We start from the raw sequence: 18785 nt of genomic DNA on the forward strand, positions 1-18785 counted from the left end.
GTAGAGTGTTTATATTGGAGTTCATTCACTGTAGATATTTTTATCTGCCTCGCTGCCTCAATAAGTCGCTTAGTGACCAAGGCTGCATGTTTTTCTTAAGAAAAACGATTGATTCTCAAAGCAGGTTTAAACATAGAGAAGGTTTCACGAAATTCTAGCTTTATAATAAAATAAAGTTGTCGTTTAACCTACGGATTACATAAACGACTGTAAATTGGCCCTAAATCCAAAAATCCTTCAACCGATCTCCTTGCTTTCTTACCCGGTTCTTCACATACTTAATATTAAATGTGGGACCCTTCAACCACTTAGTAAATACAAGCTTAAGTAAGTATTTATATCAACGGAACCAAGCATAAAAAATAAAGCGTTGTAATTAATAATAATCTAGCCTACATGTCCACAGTACAGAGCAAAAATTGCTCATAATTACCCGTTCATATCTTAGTATTAATTAAGTGAACTTTAAGGGTACCTATATAAATAGGGTATTCGATAAAATCCGATCTAGAATTCCGTTTATTACATAAAGGATAACATTTTTCTACAGTTACAGTTAGACAAGTTTTTTCTTTTTTTTGGTCCTTTACAAGAGAAAATATTTCTTTTGGTATTCCGAGACGAATTTTTGTGTTGTCAAAAGAATATTGTACCAGTATTATGGCTTTGCTCGTATTCATTTTTGTTTGGTGCATGGTAATCGGAATTTGGTCATGCATGACTGCAAACTATCTGCTATCTCAAAGGAATCAGCAGTGTTCAAATGTAAGTATTTTCATTATATTTTTTAATTTTCATCATCATCATCATCATCTCCGGCATAGGACGTCCACTGCTGAACATAGGCCTCCCCCTTAGATCTCCACAGATACCTGCTGGAGGCGACCTGCATCCAGCGTCTTCCGGCGACCTTTATAAGGTCGTCGTTTTTAATTTTACTCTCAAGAAATTAACTTATATTTTTTACACGTGTCAGTTTAAACTACGTTATTTAAAAGGTTATAAGTTGATAATACATAATTATAAACTACTATTATAGAAAGGTACGAGAAATAATTAAATAGATAATAGTTATAGGTATTATCTAACATGAGTAACACGAACACGATTTGAGATAACTTTACATAAAAAGTGTAATTTACTGCCTGTTTCATTATTTACATGATTGTACAATGGTACTTATTAAGATTAGAAGAAAAGATTTATTTATTTATTCATCTCAAAGTTACTATGCCTTTACAGACTTAATCTAATTCGACATAGTACCTACCTACATGTAAGATTGCCAACACAGAATTTTTTTTTTCATGATCGTTGTTAAAGTTTTATTTTATTTCCCTTAAAAAAACGATCCTATCCTAGATATTGTACTCAACTTACCTAATTATCTTCGCAATACATTGATATCAAGAAGTCAACCAAAAAAAAAGATTATTCAAAGCGCCATCTATGTACAGTGTAATGAAGCATTTGCTATTCACAATCCGCAAGCTAAATAAAACGCAGATGACGACGAAACTCGTTTAGTAACTTTAGTGAATAAACTATAGATGGCAGTAAGGAAAAATAAACAAATCAACAATTATGTTAGTTTATCAATTAACTACGAAGAGATAAAAAAACAAAAACTCAGAGTAAAAAAATCTTTTTATTCCCATTTACTAATTGATAAATTCTTTTTAGTATTTTTTTTTCTATGTAAGATTATTTAGTTTTACGAACAAAAAATTTAAGTAATTAATATGTGACATTGTATGAAATATTCTTTGCATTCCTATTTTTTAAGGTACCTAATAGAACTGTTAGAATTTTCCACTTCCATTATGGCATTTTCCACGGTTAGATATTGTTAGAAAAGTCACAGTTTGTTCTATAGTTACAGTACAGTTTTCATTTAAAATATTTTAATTTGTTTATCTCGTCTTTGTTATTTTGACAATTTCTTCCAATGCGCTTTCAAAAATCCAAGGTAATAAAAGGGAGTAGGTAATCACGGAAATGCAGTTAATGGTTTTGACCTCTTCCGAAGCCTTTTATACTTTTGGATCATAGACATCAGGAAAGAAGGTTTTCATGACGTTAGAAAATAAACTTTATTTTCAGCTGAGTAAAGCTCAATCTTTGTGGAAGGGTAACGCTGTTTTTAATTTTGGGTACATGAGCACTTCATGTTTTTGTACTTATGTAGGTATTTCTAAAACCGTGTCTAATAGGTAAGGTACGTACTAAAAGAAACACGAGGCTAACGGTCATTCCTAATATTCTATTCATCCGTTGGTTTGCTTCATAGATGATGATGTTGTGCTCCTAGCCGATTATCGACTACGGCGGCTGTTCTCATGTAAGGATTAGCCAACTGCGCAGGACATAATTACAGTGCACAAGCATTTGCGTAGAAACAGGTGCACTCACTATTCCTTCACTCTCATAGCTCGATGGGACGGCAATCCGACACGGCTTCTTAAAGATAGGAATTTGGTATACCTAGGTTATATGAGCCCAATTTCAAAGTTAAATCTCTAGTCTCTAGTAAAAGCCTGGTGACCACATTAATCTCGTAAAGAGTACCTTGTTTCGGAAGGCACGTTAAATTGGTTGGTGTTAAAGTGTTAACCCGAATAGATGGACCAAATTGACGTTATCTATAAAATATGAAGATGAAAAACGGTCTAACATTGTACAATTATCAGACGCAATTTTTTATACTTATTGAACAGCAACATTTCAGAAGTTATAAAAATTATCTATAACTGTCTACTTTCTTACTCTACTTGTCGGTTGTATATTGGCTTGACATTTCGAGCCATCGCTGTGCACCATATTTTTTATAAATTTTGAATTCTTGCGGTCATTGACGAACAGAGGTCAATAAAATTAATGAACCTGTGTGCAGTGCGTGTGACCCAACTGCTTTTATTATTTTGTTCAAGCCTTAGACCATTGATTCAACCGAAGCAGCCATGAGCAAAGCGAAAATCTCCGTGTTATGGGCGAGGGGCCAAGCAACGCAACAAATAGTAATAGCTCCATAAAGAAAGAGTGGCAATCGAGTGATTTTATGGAAGCCAGAACGGAAATTTCCCTGTTTCAGTAAATAATTCGGCATCATGTGCTGAATTAAGTCTCTTCAACTTCGATATTGGTAGTCGTGTTGTTTTTTGTTTATACAATATGTAGGTACGCTTACTACAAACTTGGTTCGTTGTTCATTATTAGTCACTTATCACAAATAGCTGTCTGTCACACATTGCCAATCCATTAAAGATTCTTATTGCATTCGACAAATTGTCAAACACGAGCATAAACTTGAAACATACCTTTTATATCAACCGCGCTCTCGTCCTTTGGCAATTTCAGCGACAGACAATGGCGTCTCCCGTTGGGTAAATGATCTAAGGTGCAAGCATTCGATGCAATATAAAACTTCGTAAGTATGTCGTGCGCCCAGTAGGTATTACAAGTTTGATGGAGGTTTGACGAAATCCGGTACCTATAGAGGTATTGTATTTTTTCCAAAAATGTTATTGCATAAATAAATTAACAAACTTAAAAAATATAAATAAAATATCTGCATGCCTGACAGACTACGATTTTATAATCGTAATTAAATGATGTATTAAGTACTCACTACTACCTACTGTTCTCGCGGTTTTACCTGCGTCAAGGAGGAACTACTTCCCGTATTAACGACGTCAAAAATCATCAAATGACCCCTCCCGCTGTGGGTAAGCAGCGGTGAGGGAGTGTCAGACTCCTACTGACTAAAAACCGTCGTGTTCCGTCGTTCGCCTTTTATGTACCAGGGCCGCGGTAACTCTTTCGAACAATCCCGCAGCCCCGGCAGGCCTTGGCCCTGCTGGGCCCCGCTGGGGCTGCTGACATCTCTTTGAGGAGCGCGACTTTGACTCCTCCCGAGCCACTCCTCAAAGAGGGGACTTACTGCCACTATGGTGGCGTGCCCTTACATAGAAGGACTAACGGTGGAAGCTTGTTTTTCATAATTATTTCATAATTCCGGAACTCTCAGCGGGTACAAAAGTTCGTATTTTGACCTTTTACTTATTTTTCAACTTCTAGAATTTGTCGCGAATCGAACAAAACAACTTTTTGTAGAATTAATTTAATATTACAATTTCACGGTTATATCCGTAATATCTATGAAAAAGTTACGACAACAATTTTTTTTTTTTTAATTTATTTATTTAATTCGGGGTTTTTATCCACATGGATATATCAACCCCATCGTACCCTCTACAACAAATCCCTCGACAACAAATACTTTAATTGAATTGTTTTGATCAATTAATGAGATGAATAATCTGTTTTTTTTTTTTTTTTTTCTTTTGAGGAACAGCAAACAGTTACATTATATAAACTTACAAATAATATAACAATGACTTGTTGAGGTCATAATGTAACCCACAACGCTATCCACAGGTAAACATAAAAATTTAGAGCAGAAATTCTAATCGCTAGGAACATTAATAGCAGTACGCGTAACAAATAACAAATAGGGAGACAATGTAAACATGACTTTTAGCAAAATATATTCATAAAAAGGAAAGAGGAGTTTTAAGATGACAAAATTAAAATGATTGTTATTAAGAGGTTTGGGTTTTAAGTAGGGAACTATGAAGGAGGCTTTTGAACTTATTTATGCTACAATTGAAAATATCAATGTTTATAAAGGTGACGTTATAAGTGTCAACCATACGGCGGATAGGTGAGCGCAGGCCCGAATTAGTACGACAGGTGTTCAGCGCAAAAAGAGTGCCTGGGCGCACCTGTCGCCTGTGAATGGTTCTTGGTACAGCATAACAGATCATATTATTTAGATTTGTACAGTTAAATTTATTTCTGACTATATTATACAAGACAGTTGCCTCAAGGTACTTTCTTCGAGAGCTAAGGGGAAGGAGTTTGTATTTGCTTAGTAAAGTAGGATACGGCAGGTAAGCTTTATGACATCTATAATGCATTGCACGCAAAAATTTGTACTGGACATTCTCTACCATCTCAGCGTATTTTATGTAGAATGGATTCCATACCGAAACTGCATACTCTAGTTGCGAACGAACAAGGGCTTTGTACAAACATAAATACGATGTGGTTTTTTTGAAGTCAAGAGGTTGTGGCTAGCTTCTACCCGCGGTTTTACTCGCACCTCGAAGCGACCGCTTTAAACACGTGGATCAAAAATACCTAGCAAATTAAAATAGGTTCTTCAGGAATGTTTGAAATGATTTGTTTAGCCATAATAATATAGTTTTATTTTTCTAGTTTTTAAATACATTGCACAAATTCAAAAACAGTAATAACATTTATGTAGTTACTACCTACTTACAAAAATATAAACCAATTGGGAACAGTGCTACTTATTTAAAAGATTTTTTCAAAGATAGTGAAATTATAGGATTCCTCTTTATTTTGAAACTGTTATATAATTTAGGTTAAAAAACATTTTGGATACTTTTGATGAAAACCCCATAGAAAATGCTGCTTTCTTAAAGGATATTCTCAACATACATATTTTGTCCAAAATACATAAGTTATTTTTAGAATTATTCGAAATATTGCCGCGGCCCTTATAAACAAAGGCCGAAAAGGAATAGAGAGGTAATCGGTAAAAGTGTGACACTCCCTCCACTTTACGAACCAAAACCAAATATGCTTTCCCGGTTAACAGACGGACAAACTGTCATATCGACACATAGCTGAAGGCTATACGGTTATCTATATATATAAATATTATAAATATTATAAATATAAGCGTTCCTCCGTTTCTTAGTCAATACGCAGCCACAATTTCGTGCGTCAAGACTTTAAAATGATTGGGTTCATATTGTTCAGTGTGATAGTCTGTTTATATGTGATATGGATGTGGTTGGTTTTCATGAAAAATGGTAAACATAAACTACCACCATTTTACCCCGGATTTTTGCCCCTCATTGGACATACTCATCTTCTGATTGGTGATGGTATTGGTGAGTACCTAAGATTTTTTTTAAAGTTAGTAGTAGTTCAATGACAAAGTAATTTCAAATCTGTGTAATATTCATGAAAACAGCAAAAAACCTGTAAAGAAAACTGAAAACATTGACGAACATACTTTAGTATACTTATATGTATATCTTAGACATCAGTGAAGGAAAATATATCGAGGAAACCTGGACTTTAAAGTTTGAAATCACCACCCCGCATTAGACAGACGCTCATTCCTTCTCTAAACATTGAAAATGCGGATGATGATAAATTGATGAAGTTCCAAATTGCTTTTCGCACACGTTAGAAGGTAGGCACCGTGCTGACCTAGCTGATCGGCGCCCAAAATTTTTTTATAAATATATAAAGTCTGTTTCTAATATCTTAAGCTTGCTGAAATTTTGTACGCCATTATAAGGCATAACATGAGTTGATACTACTTATTCCAAGACCTACCTTTGTATGATGTTTTAGAAAATAAAGTATCTTTATCTTTATGATCAGCGAACCAGCATGGTCATACTTACCTTTTTTTTTATTTAACGTTATTTGTTAGGGCCGCGGTATCTCTTTCGAACAACCCGCAGCCCCGGCAGGCCTTGGCCCTATTGGGCCCCGCTGGGGTTGCTGACATCTCTTTGAGGAGCGCGTGGAACAACGCGCGCCGCCGACACGGGTCTGTTGTCTATTAACTAGACATGAGCGATGAGCCACCGAACTCACCGCCCAGCATGGTCATACCTGAGGCAGCATTAGCTTGGACTCCCCATACTTGTGCTGCCTTTAAGAGACTTTCTAAAAAATATTAACTTCATAAAATTAGAATAAGGCCGTGTTCAAACCAGACTGACTGTTAGCCACCGAAAGTGAGCGACTGATTGCAGTTTATTGTATTTCTATCCTAATACATAAGTAATCGTTTATTTTTGTTGGTTAGTTTTTTTAAGTTGGTTTTTGTACAAAAAGTCCACAAACCTGTTAAAGAAGTTTACACTTCAAAAAATATAATTGTCTGAATGCACTTTTTAGGGAAAATACCTACTGCAGAAGATTTTATGCACTACCGTTGTGTAACATCCTTGATGTCAGAAAGCATAACGAAAAACACTATCTACCTTTTTCTGGCACTCGTATCTGGATTTATTAAAGCTTGTCATAATGCGATGATCCATGAATGTATTACGCTGGTTTTCCTTGAAATCACTGAATAAGTGCATAAGTTATTGAACTTAAGTTTAAGTGACAATACATTACGACGTACAAGTCAACTTTTGTACTTATTTATATCGTTGTAGATCACAATAAGCCTGATATGGTAATATGACCAGTAAAAGTTTAAATATGGTATTTATGATAAGGTTTATAACTTGGCAGGAGATCGACACGAAAGCGTGTTGTTTCTTTCTTTGGATAAAACAACCACATTTTATAATTAGTTTGCTCTTAAGATATTCCTTAATTTATCTTAACCTACCATATGTACATAGCAATGGTATTGTTAATTTTAAGAACTTTGGTCGACTTGTTCCTGCTTAGTCTTTATTAATTTTATTACATTATCATTTATTTTTAAATTAAAGCTATCAAACTGATCTGTTCCATGATACCCCGAAACACAGGTTTCAAATTAAACCCTATAAGATTAAGAATATATTATTATTTTATGATTAAGTTAATCTTAAGATTTTTTAACATTAAGCCCTTTTTAAATATTATTAACTGAGCCATTTGTACCTACCTATTAATTCTGATCAAGTTTTTTAATTTATTTTAATCTATATAATTTATACTACTCTTAATGAGGCTAAAGTCTGGTATTAGTAAGCAGTATCAGTTAAATAACTGCCTCTCTGTTCTAATAATTAATCTGCCAAATAAAAATGCTTTGTCGACTTCAACATTATAACGCAGTCGGTAGGTTCGAAATCTGTAAGGCTAATCGACCAATGCCTTTTATGTGGCAAGCTTCAAGCTTCGATCTACAAGTAAAAGTTTCCCTTGATTAGCATATGGCGTTTTATTTTTGTGTGTTGTTAACCTCATCGTTTTGCCTCAGGTCTATGGCGAACGGTAAAACTATTTGCTGCAGAAGCTATGAAACAGGGCGGAGTCGTCACGTGTATATTCGGAATGAGGGTGTACTATCGTAAGTACCTTTATCTTTAATACTTACACGAACCAAAAAAGTTGTAGATCCATACTAAGTATAGTCCATATAAGTATGGCATACTTACCATCTGAAACCGCCTTGTTGGTCTTGTAGTCATACATTGCCCCACGTTGGCAGGCGCCTTGTTGGTCTTGTAGTCACACATAGCGCGACTACTGTGTCCGGGGTCTCAGGTTCGATTCCTGAGTCGAGTCACCAAGCAACCCAGAATGTGGAAGCTGGTGTTTGATCCGTGAATAATCCTTGAATTGGAGAGATCGTAAATGTCAGTCCAGCGCCTGATCTCTCTCCAGTCTTGTTGGATTCATTTCCAGTGGGCTGTTAGAGTAACACAATTATATGTCTAGCACGTCTTGCTTGCGCCTTAATGAGATCACTAGCTGTAGCCGACAACATTATTACTTACCAACTTCACTAAATATAAATGTTCTTTATTTTAGTAATCACAGACCCGGAAGATGCTCTCACAGCCGCAAACGCATGTCTACAGAAACATTTCGCTTACGATTATGCCAAACCTTGGCTCGGAGAGGGACTGATAACATCCTCAGGTTAGTGGAGCGCGGTTACAACAGCTGATTTGAGATTTTGTAGATTTAACGGTTTGATATTGTATTTTTTTTTAAGTGACCACAAAACGAGTTTGACATCTTTTTGATAGCGGCCTTTTTTATAATAATTTTATGGAGCAATTTATCACTTTTTTGGAACTTGTAAAAAAGAATCTTTTCACACGATACCTCTTTATTGTTCCCTTTCGGTCGAGATAAAATTCATGGTAATTGCTACCACTGTTGCAAATTAATGTAAATCAACAAATGGCAATCAACAGTTTTTGATCGGTTTTGGTCAATTTAAGTAAACTAGGGAACTTCTAACAGCTGACTTATTTCGTCCAGGTGAGGTATGGAAGCGTCACCGAAAGTTGCTGACTCCTGCATTCAGTCTGCCGGTGATGCTGAACTTTCTCGAAGTCTTCAACAGCCAATCCCGAAAATTGGTGGACAAAATAAAAGTTGAAATTGGAAAAGGACGCTTTGACCATATCGAGTATTTGAGAAATAATGCTTTGGAGACATTTTGCTGTAAGTTTGTGAATATTATAATTTGATACAAATAAACAAGTAGAGCCTCACTACAAAAACTTTAACATCTGTTGAACACTTGTCAAAAAAAAGTCTGGCTGCAAAGTGGACTTTACTTTAACGTCATAATCTGTATTTTTTTTAGACAAGTGTGCAACAGACGTTTAAAAGCTTTTGTAGTACGACGGGTAGTGTCTACTGAACTGTTATTTTACAACCGATCTTGATACGATTATTAAGATGTAAATTGAGTAGCTAATTCGGTTATTTTTTTCTAGTAACTGCTTTTGGTATAACTGGTTTCGAAGACAAGCATTTCATCCAGAAATATATGAAAGCTGTTGATGAGATTCTGAGTATCGTGACGCAGAGGTTCCAAAAGTTTTGGCTGCAAAGTGACCTGATATTTATGTTGCTCGGTCATAAGAGGCGTCATGATAAGTTTGTGAAAATTGTCAATGATATGTCTAATATGGTAAGTACCTGTTGCAAAAGTAGTCTTACCAAAAGGTTTTGTGTTTCTATTTTAACAGAGTTGAGGAGGTCAGATAGACAGACGCTCCATGTAAAACTCTGCTGCAACTGAACCCAACAGTTGAGAAAGTATAAGCAGATTCTGTCTCTCTACTGATACTCTACCATTTATTAGGGTACAGAGTCCTGTTGTTTAGTAATCGAGTATCACAAGAACCCTTTAGTTCTATTTCAATAACAATAATTATCTTATTTCATTTTCAGGTAATACAAAGAAAGAAAACATTGCGTAACAATGGCGAATCGTATACCTCAGGTTATCATCGAAAATAATTTTGTATTTTTTACTATTCCGTCAGTACCTACCTACCATAAACTAAAAAGTCACCTGCACTCTTCAAACTTAAAGGCTGCCCGCCAAATTTTCCTACAGGTGGCCAATTTTGTAGGAAAAAATAGAACACACTGATAGCAATAATCCAAACAGCCGGTCGGAAAATCCTAGTCAAAACGTGCTACAAAAAATCGGTCCGACCTTAAGCAGGCCTCCGTCACTCCATGTACTTGCGCGCTATAAGTGCCTACCGCCCAGCCGAGCGGTCTCGGTCCGCCGGCGGATCAAATTCAGTTGCGGTTTTCACAAGCGAAGCGCGCGCACGCCGTTCAATTTTTAACCGACTTCTAATAGTGCTGTTCGTTCGTACGCGCATTACGATGCCGTGTGGTGCCTTATGTGCTGTAACTTTAAAGATTTTTTTATTTTACCTACACACTGATGTATATAATTATGTTTTATCTAGGTTTCTTCTACAGTCAGCACCAATAGGTATATAAAACAAAACAAACTTACAAAAATAATAAAACAAACTTTAAAAAAAGAGAACCGACTTCAAAACACTAAACCGTAAGAAATAATTTATTTTTTGATGTCGGTGCTTTTTCGATTCGTAATTACCAGCTGTTAGCACCAACATAATTACCAGCTGTTAGCACCAACATAAAAAAAAACCAAATTATTTCTTACGGCTTTGTGCCTTATTTGAAGTCGGTTCTCTTTTTTTAAGGCTTTTTTTTTTCATTTCTAGTGAACATCTCCGAAGATCATCATCAAACTAAGAAGTATTATACTTATTTTAAAACGTTCTCCTAAATGTAACAAATCCTTTTCTGAAAATCGCATCGATATCGGTTTAGCCAAACGCGAGATTATCGCGCACAAACATACATACCTACAAACCATACAAGTCAAACTTATCAGTTTGGCCTGTACCTATGTCTAATCACCTTCTTTTTTTTAAGTTGGTTAAATATTTTATAAATGATAAAATTTTTAACTGCCACATAAAAGTCAGAACATATTCACAGTTCTCAATAACATAGATAAAAAGTTATGTTAATTTAATTTTACCGAAGAGGCAGCCCTGCGATTACTGTGGAATCGCGCGGTGCGAAGCAATCACTGCTGTACGCTTGAGCATTTAGGCGCATTTTAGCATACAGTGGTTGCTGACGCGAAGGAGTAGGCAATTATCGTAATAGGTATTGGAAGTTTTCTACTGAGTGAAGTATCTGTAGTAATCTGTGCCTTAAGATACTTCTTATTCCTTCTACAGACACAAAATACAAGCCCTTCTTGGATCTTCTTCTGGAGTTATCAGAAGATAACGCGTTAACTGACAAGGAGATCAGAGAAGAGGTAGATACTGCTATCGTCACCGGTTTCGACACGTCATCGAGTTTGCTTAGTTACATCATGATACTGTTGGGCACACATCCTGAAGTTCAGGATAGGATATATCAAGAGTAAGTTCCCTTTATCTACATAAAAGGAGTAGGCCCGAATAGGTTATCAATTCACTAGTTTGTATTTTTGTTATAGTATTGTTCTTATAAGATCTTATGCTTTTGTTCAATAGGTAGGTATAGATAGCTTCTTTCATTTGATTCAGAACTCAGAAGACCATAGGCAGCAGTTTAATGCTTTAAAATGGTTGCTGATAAGCTCACGAGTTGGTTCTTTAAATACACTTGGGTTTGTGTTTATCTACAATCAAAGATCGGCCATCTTCATCATTTCTCAGCATTTGTGTTCTAACCTTGATGTATTAAATCTATATCCATAGAATCAAAGAAATCTTCACGACGGATCGAGACGTGGAGAAGGAAGATCTTCAGAAGCTAGTTTACACAGAGGCGGTCATCAAGGAGGGCCTGCGTATCTTCACTACAGGACCTGTCACTTTGAGGAGTGTGGATAAAGATGTCAGACTTAGTAAGTTAGCTCTCTTAGATACATGTCTGTAGTACCTATACAATTTTGTCATATAGCCCAGCCTTTGACCAACTATGTTGGTGTAGTGACTGTCACTTGAATCAAGGCCCGGGACCTACTTTAAGGTGCCTTCCAAAACACGGCGGAACTCTTCATTATAAGATGATCACCAACCCCAGGGCGCTAAGGTTTATTTGATCGACCATTCTGCCATGCCTACCTTCGTTCCGGTAAATAATTTATTAGTGTTTTTTTTTCTGTCTAGAAAATTATACGATGCGTGCCGGTAGTGAGTGCGTGATTCTTCTGTTTGGGGCCCACCGAGACCCCGTGTGGGGGAAGGATGCTGACAAATTCAGGCCCGAAAGATGGTTGGATCCCAGCATGCCCGCAAACCCTAGTGCTTTCGTCGGCTTTAGCTTAGGAAAACGATCCTGCTTAGGTAAGACTGACATTTGTAATACATATTTGCATTTACCTATTTGCAATATATTTGGAGATTGTGCCAAAATTGTTTGCTCACATACTTTGTCCGACGCGACTCCACTAGACGTAAACGAGAAGATACATTTGTGTGCACCACATGCAGCACACCGATAAAATCTCGCCCCAAAAATTTTGTTTCAAAATCATTTTGCTAACTACCTATCATTCACTACGTTTTTTTCTGTCTGCAGGTAAAACCTACGCCATGATATCAATGAAAACATTCCTAGTCCATTTCTTGAGGAGATACAAAGTGACAGCCGATGACAGCAATCTCAAACTTCGATTTGACTTCTTGTTGAAACCCGTATCGGGTTATGAAATCACTTTAGAAGAACGAGTTTAAAATTAATTTAATTAAAAACACATTTTTCCACTAGTGGTTTTATCCGCATCCCGGGGGAAATTTTCTGCGCACCTAGATAAAAAGTAGCCTTTCTTGATAAATCAGCTATCACTGAAAGAATCTAACACTGAAAGAATTTTTCAAACTGGTCCAGTAGTTCCTAAGATTAGCGCGTTCAAGGAAATTCTTCAGCTTTATAATATTACTACACAAAGATTAGTAGCTCTCTAATTTAGTCTTAAGTAACTATAATAGATATTAATATATGCATTGGGAATAAAAATGTTATGTTTGGTCTCATTTGAGCTATGTTTGTCTGTTTTTTAAGGCTGATGACCTTTACGTTAAAAACATGTCATGACGCAGATTTAACGACATTTCGGCGTACCAAAATGTCACACTAAACGTCACCATTTAACTGTGCCTAACGATAATCGAACTATTTTCAGTTGTCAAATCGACGATTTGGCCTATGAGAGGCAATTTTACAGCTAATTATGGTTTGGTTATAGTAATTTTTAAATGGTTCAACTCACAGTCATAAGCACATCGCTGCACACCGGTGGGATCTAGCCTTTGTAATTGTTGTTGTGTAAAAAAATTCAGACAAGTAGGTACCTAGGTATTTAATTTAAGAAAAGGGGAAGGTAAAATTGTACCTACCTACAAATACGAAACTTGATCGAAAACCTAATAGGATGTTTTGTGAAATAAAACATAATATCTTCGATAGCTATCAGAGGAATTGTAATTAAGTAGGTAAATACCAAAATATGTGTAATTTGCATACGACTGATTTTCATAATAAATAACATATTTAATTATAATACTGTTTTTATTTCACTATTTTATCTCCCGGCCTTGCATTGGCATGCAGCGGCTAAACTAATTTATATGGATAAAACGACACGACCAAGGAAAGATTAGCAGAAAGTAACTATTACGGTAATCTGTGGACAGGTATAAAGTTCACCGGCATTTACGTGCTCTTTGAGATGACCGCGCCGTTGTTTTCATCACCAATTTACTATCTTCTAGACTGCGGACTCTGGAAGTTTTTTAAAATCCAAAGCTATCCTAGGCTATCCCCGGGAATCGAATCCGAGACCCGTACTCAGCAGTCGCGCTTTGCGACTAGACCAGCGACCTTGTTTTGTAATTATTATCAAATCAATTACATAAAGTTCACCACTGTAACAAATTAAGTAATTTGATTTTATAATAACTTAATAAAATAAACGTGTTGTACAATTAATAAAAGGTAATAAAAAGCACGACTACACCACAACATTAAGTATGCTTAATATTGTGGCTTTACAAATTACCTACATAACTACCCAATGTTTAGGTAAAAGCCTAGGAATAGGTAGCAGGAATGTAATCCAATATACTATTATATTTCGCATTAGGTAAAACGTTTAACAGATTACCTAAGTATTTGTATATTTTTGAATTGTTAGAATTTTCGGAGTTAAACAAAGACTGGAATAAAAGTCCGAATAGCCAGTCAGTCTATTTCATATTGATTGAATTATTGAGGCCTAGATTAGATTAATGTTAATTACTTATACCTTTTTCCAGATGAAGTTGCTGGACTACTTATTCTTATTTGCGTGGCCCCATCAGTTACCAACCAGGTTACCAGAGAGGGGACGACACTACCAGATAGATCATTTTATACCTATTATCATATCAACCTATCACATTTAGACTGCCCTGAACCATAGACATTTAAAGAGCCGCAAAGTTACTGTTATTCGACAAGATCTTTACCTAAATAAAATTATGGTATGCTTGTCATTGCTTGTTCAACCGAGTTCATAAATTATATAAGGTCGAAGTGCCTACTTGACACCATAAGTAGATAAATCCGCTTTAAGTGTCCATTGAACATGAATGGCAGCCATGTAATAACATTGCTATTGTAAGTGGGAAACACAGTTGTAAAAATAATTAAGGTTTTGTCGTTGAAGATACTTGAGGCAATAAAGTCGGTCAAGTGGTTCGTCACTGGTTTTTGCATTATAGTAACAAGTGCAGTGCCCGATTATCTTACAGCAAGACTAACAATTGATACGGGTCCCGCTACTTCGGGGACCCGCACCTAGGCCTTAAGGGTTCTTAATGTTTAATGCGACCGAACTGACATTTCTTTTTTCTCTGAAAGGCTGTCCATAATGTTTAACGTAGACATACTTATTTAAATCGTCTTGATGCCCACATCAATCCGATTCACAAAAATTGGATTAAGATACTTTTTAAAATTGACTCAGAAATGCTAATGTATTTATTTGTCTGTTGGCGTGCAATGAAACCATATCGCGATTCAGAAATGCACAACGCCATCTAACGAACCAAAAACTAATGTACTTACATTTAATGAATATTAATGAAATAATGTGATTTCTTTTAAGATTTTTTAAAATCATGCAGTCCATTCACCCATCATGGTTTCTCTGGTCCGTATTTTAAGAAATTCCTATTTCATTGATCTCATTTAGTTGGAAAATTGTTATTTTCATTTCAGCAGCGTAGTTTAGAGGAAAATCAGTACCTACCGTTGTAAAAAACTTAAAACTCATTTCTGACAATGCGAGTCCTAGTATTTGCCAACAAAAAAAATAAAACACCCCAAAAACATTTCAAACTATTTTATTAACTTGCGGAAGCATCGAGTTAAAAATATTTCTATTTAAATTCAATTACATAATTTCATAAAATATACATATTGTACAACATTATCATACATTTTTCGTGAAATAATTTATAAGACACTAGAGAACAATGACGTCTATTAGACATCCCTCGCGATTGCCATCCAAAGTAAATAGAACTTTGTCAATACAGAATAAAGATCATAATTGAATGAAAGATAGGAATACATACAATAAGAAAGAGTATTACATATTACACTTAAAAATAAGCTTTAGTAACATAGAGGTTATAAAATAATTTCAGTATGTATTAACTAAGGATAGATAAATAGTTTAATTTAATTATTTAGAATTAATTACAAAGTTTATAAAAGAGTGAATAGGTGCTCTTTATCAATGGAAAAAATATATGTGACATATTATTTGGCTATATGCACGCAAGATTAATCGAACATATTTTGAAGTACATATTTCAAGTTTCAGGTATTTTTGTAATTTCGTACGTAGAACATAAAGATTATTGCTATATAATAATTAGTCATTTAAATATTATTTTCAAAATATTTTCTCTTATTGAAGCATAAGTTCATAAGATTAGAAATTAATAAATTAATCTACATCGAAAAATATAAGCGCGATTATTTCTACATTATTGTTTTTAAGTAGACTTTTATTTTATGAATAATGAAAGGACATTGTTCATTTTATTTGTACTATGTACTAAAAAATATTGATGGTATATAAAAATAAAGTCTTTAAGCGCCCCGCCCACGTTGACTAATTTATCGATATTTTTCTTATGAATAGTAACATCACTATGTCGATAGGAAGACCGCGTAGCTTGAATATTTATTCTTACGATAGAGAATGACAATACTATCGATAAATATATGTATAGTTGATGTATTGTTTTTATTATACATCTATTTAATTAAAGCCACTAAGTTTGGTGTTCTAGGAAAAACCTCAATTAGGTTTAGAATAGAAGGGGCGCTTTACTGAACTGTAAAAATATAACATATTTTTTTACACAAAGCAATTATCTTTCTATATTGTTCAATTACCGAAACAACTTGAAAACGGCTAACCCAATTTTGATACTCTTTGATTCCGATCATAGTTGTATTAGCTTGATTACTTAGTGAGTTTTTCTACCTCTTCTTTGCCAGCTACCTCATAAACTTTTACATACGATAAACTTTTAAAAATCTCAAATTCTCAATCAATAAAAACCACTAATTTGGAATGAAATTTTGCATTGAAATAAGTTAACGAAATACTATACTTGCCTACATTTTCTAACACACTCGATCTTTTTAAAATTTAATGGTACCCCAATATATCATGAACGCATGAAAATAAAGTAGTTTAAGGTAAATTAAGAGCTCATTATTCATCATCTTAGAGTCGATATCGATAGTTATTTTATATTTTATTTACTACAAATGAGTTTCTTAAAAAAATACGATTTCTTCAACTAACAATTCCTTGTAAGGAAAAAGCAAAGCAGGCTACCGGGAAAACGCTTTTCAAATTTAGGGTACCATTACTTTACCTAAACCTACAAATTCAAGCACAAAGCGACTTCAGACAAACAGTCGTTATTACTACAAAGCTCTTTCAATCTTTCTATCTGAGATCCCGTGAAATTAGACTTACAAGATACTACACACAACAGTCTCCTATCTTTAAACGTCATTGCAACATTATTTGACAGAAAATCCTTAAAAATACCCCAATTTTCGGAAATTTCACCACTTTTTAGATAACCAATTCGTAGGATGTGGTAGCAGAGTGGGGATATGTGGCGTATGAACTGGTTTGAACTGGCTGAAACTAGTAATGTTTGTAAGCAGTAGGGTAGTAGGTTTGAGGTAACTTTGCCGTTTAAGAGATGGCATAAGGCTTCGAAGATCCACCCGGAGAGAACGGGGAGCTGGTCTTGAGTTATCGATGTTTGGAATACCTGTGGATGATTGAATATATTTTAGTATGTACTATGAGAAACTACTATAGTGCAAGGAAAAGGCTATTAAATATTTCTTGTATCCATATAACATACTTTATTGTTAATTACTTTACATTTTATATAAGTCGAAATAAACTTAAGATAACAAAAACTGACTCGAGGCTCGCAACCTGAATGTCGTATACTAAACAAAAATAAATAAATAAATTGACAGCAATATTTATATATTATGTAATTTTGGTTCCCTGTTATCGAAAAGTTAATATGCTCTAGAAGTACAAAAGTACAGTTCAAAAGCACTGGCAACGCTAAAAAAAAAATATCTTAAAAAATAAAAATAAAAATTAGTAGTTATAAAAGGAAATGAACAAAAAACCTTACCTCAAATACAATCTCAGCGTTCATAACAGCACAATCAATCCACTTATCTTTATCCGAAGCAATCTCTAACACAATCTTCTCTGTCTCCTTACAACATTCTAGAAACTCTATAACAATTCTACTCAAAGTTGCCGCCGGTGGTAGAGTCTCTCTAAGGAAGTATTTGAGAGAAGTCGTCAGAATTCTCTTACTCTCTCTCTCTTTACATTGGCGTAGAACTTTGTAGAGCAGAGTGATTCTTTCCATAGAGTTCATGAGAATATCTGGATCCATGTTTGATACGTCTGAAGTCAGTTTTGGACTTAAGAGTTTGTTGTCCGCTGAGAAAGAAAATTTTGATTATTTGGGGCGAAATGTTGGTTGGTAGAATGGGCAAAGCATTTTGATAGTTGATCGTACATATAGAGTGGTATAGTAAGCTAATAACACAATTAATTTGATGTAATTATGTTCTATGTTTCAATGTTACGAAATGAATGTAGCGTATGTTTGTGTGGGAATCATACTTATAAAATGATCATAGACACATATTATAAAGCTAAGCTGTCAATAAATATTGTCTAATTGATCTTGATACTTTTATGTAGTCGAGATTTCAAAAGAAAAAGGCAATTTTAATTTTAAAGCTTAGCTTAGCGTCTGCTTATACGAAGCGATATATTGATTACATAGTAATAAATTTATGTATCACATAAGTCAGGGAGCAATGACAATAAATAAATGTATAGTGTATTTTTTAAGCGGCTTATAATTAAAACTGTGTGTTACCGTGTGTTGAGTGGCCCTTCTCTGACATGCAAAAGAGGATATCGTGTATTAATTTCTTTAAAAAAATTTCATCAATATGCATAAAAAACAACTCTAATAATGAACAATATGTCATAGTAACATATAGAATGTTATTTATGTCTAACTATCAAGATTCTCGAGATGTAGCCTATATAGGAAATAGGTCTCCCTTGGGTA

General features: G+C 34.8%; 2 protein-coding genes across 3 annotated transcripts in view; one reads left to right on the forward strand and one right to left on the reverse strand.

The window, feature by feature from the left end:
• The first annotated feature begins 519 nt into the window (after positions 1-519).
• LOC110380841 (cytochrome P450 4V2) lies at positions 520-13626 on the forward strand. Of its 2 annotated transcripts, none has more exons than XM_064040181.1 (10): positions 520-765; positions 8039-8128; positions 8593-8703; positions 9052-9237; positions 9516-9712; positions 9976-10027; positions 11325-11514; positions 11835-11983; positions 12249-12425; positions 12661-13626. In XM_064040181.1, the coding sequence occupies exons 1-10, from the start codon at positions 714-716 to the stop codon at positions 12813-12815; spliced, it is 1359 nt and encodes a 452-aa protein (XP_063896251.1). In that variant the 5' UTR covers positions 520-713; the 3' UTR covers positions 12816-13626. The 2 variants fall into 2 exon arrangements, with proteins under 2 accessions (XP_063896251.1, XP_063896250.1); XM_064040180.1 differs by lacking the exon at positions 520-765 and adding an exon at positions 5807-5984.
• Positions 13627-15451: 1825 nt separating this feature from the next.
• The window catches only part of LOC110380834 (huntingtin), a 32050-nt gene continuing 28716 nt past the window's right edge, over positions 15452-18785 (reverse strand). The window contains exons 42-43 of the mRNA XM_064040055.1: positions 17820-18139; positions 15452-17435 (exon numbers count right to left, since the gene is read on the reverse strand). Of these exons, the coding sequence (XP_063896125.1) occupies positions 17031-17435; positions 17820-18139 (725 nt within the window). The 3' untranslated portion in view covers positions 15452-17030. The remainder of the gene's footprint in view (positions 17436-17819; positions 18140-18785) is intronic.

The sequence above is a fragment of the Helicoverpa armigera genome, chromosome 21 (genome assembly GCF_030705265.1).
Source record: "Helicoverpa armigera isolate CAAS_96S chromosome 21, ASM3070526v1, whole genome shotgun sequence".
Taxonomy (NCBI): Eukaryota; Metazoa; Arthropoda; class Insecta; order Lepidoptera; family Noctuidae; genus Helicoverpa; species Helicoverpa armigera.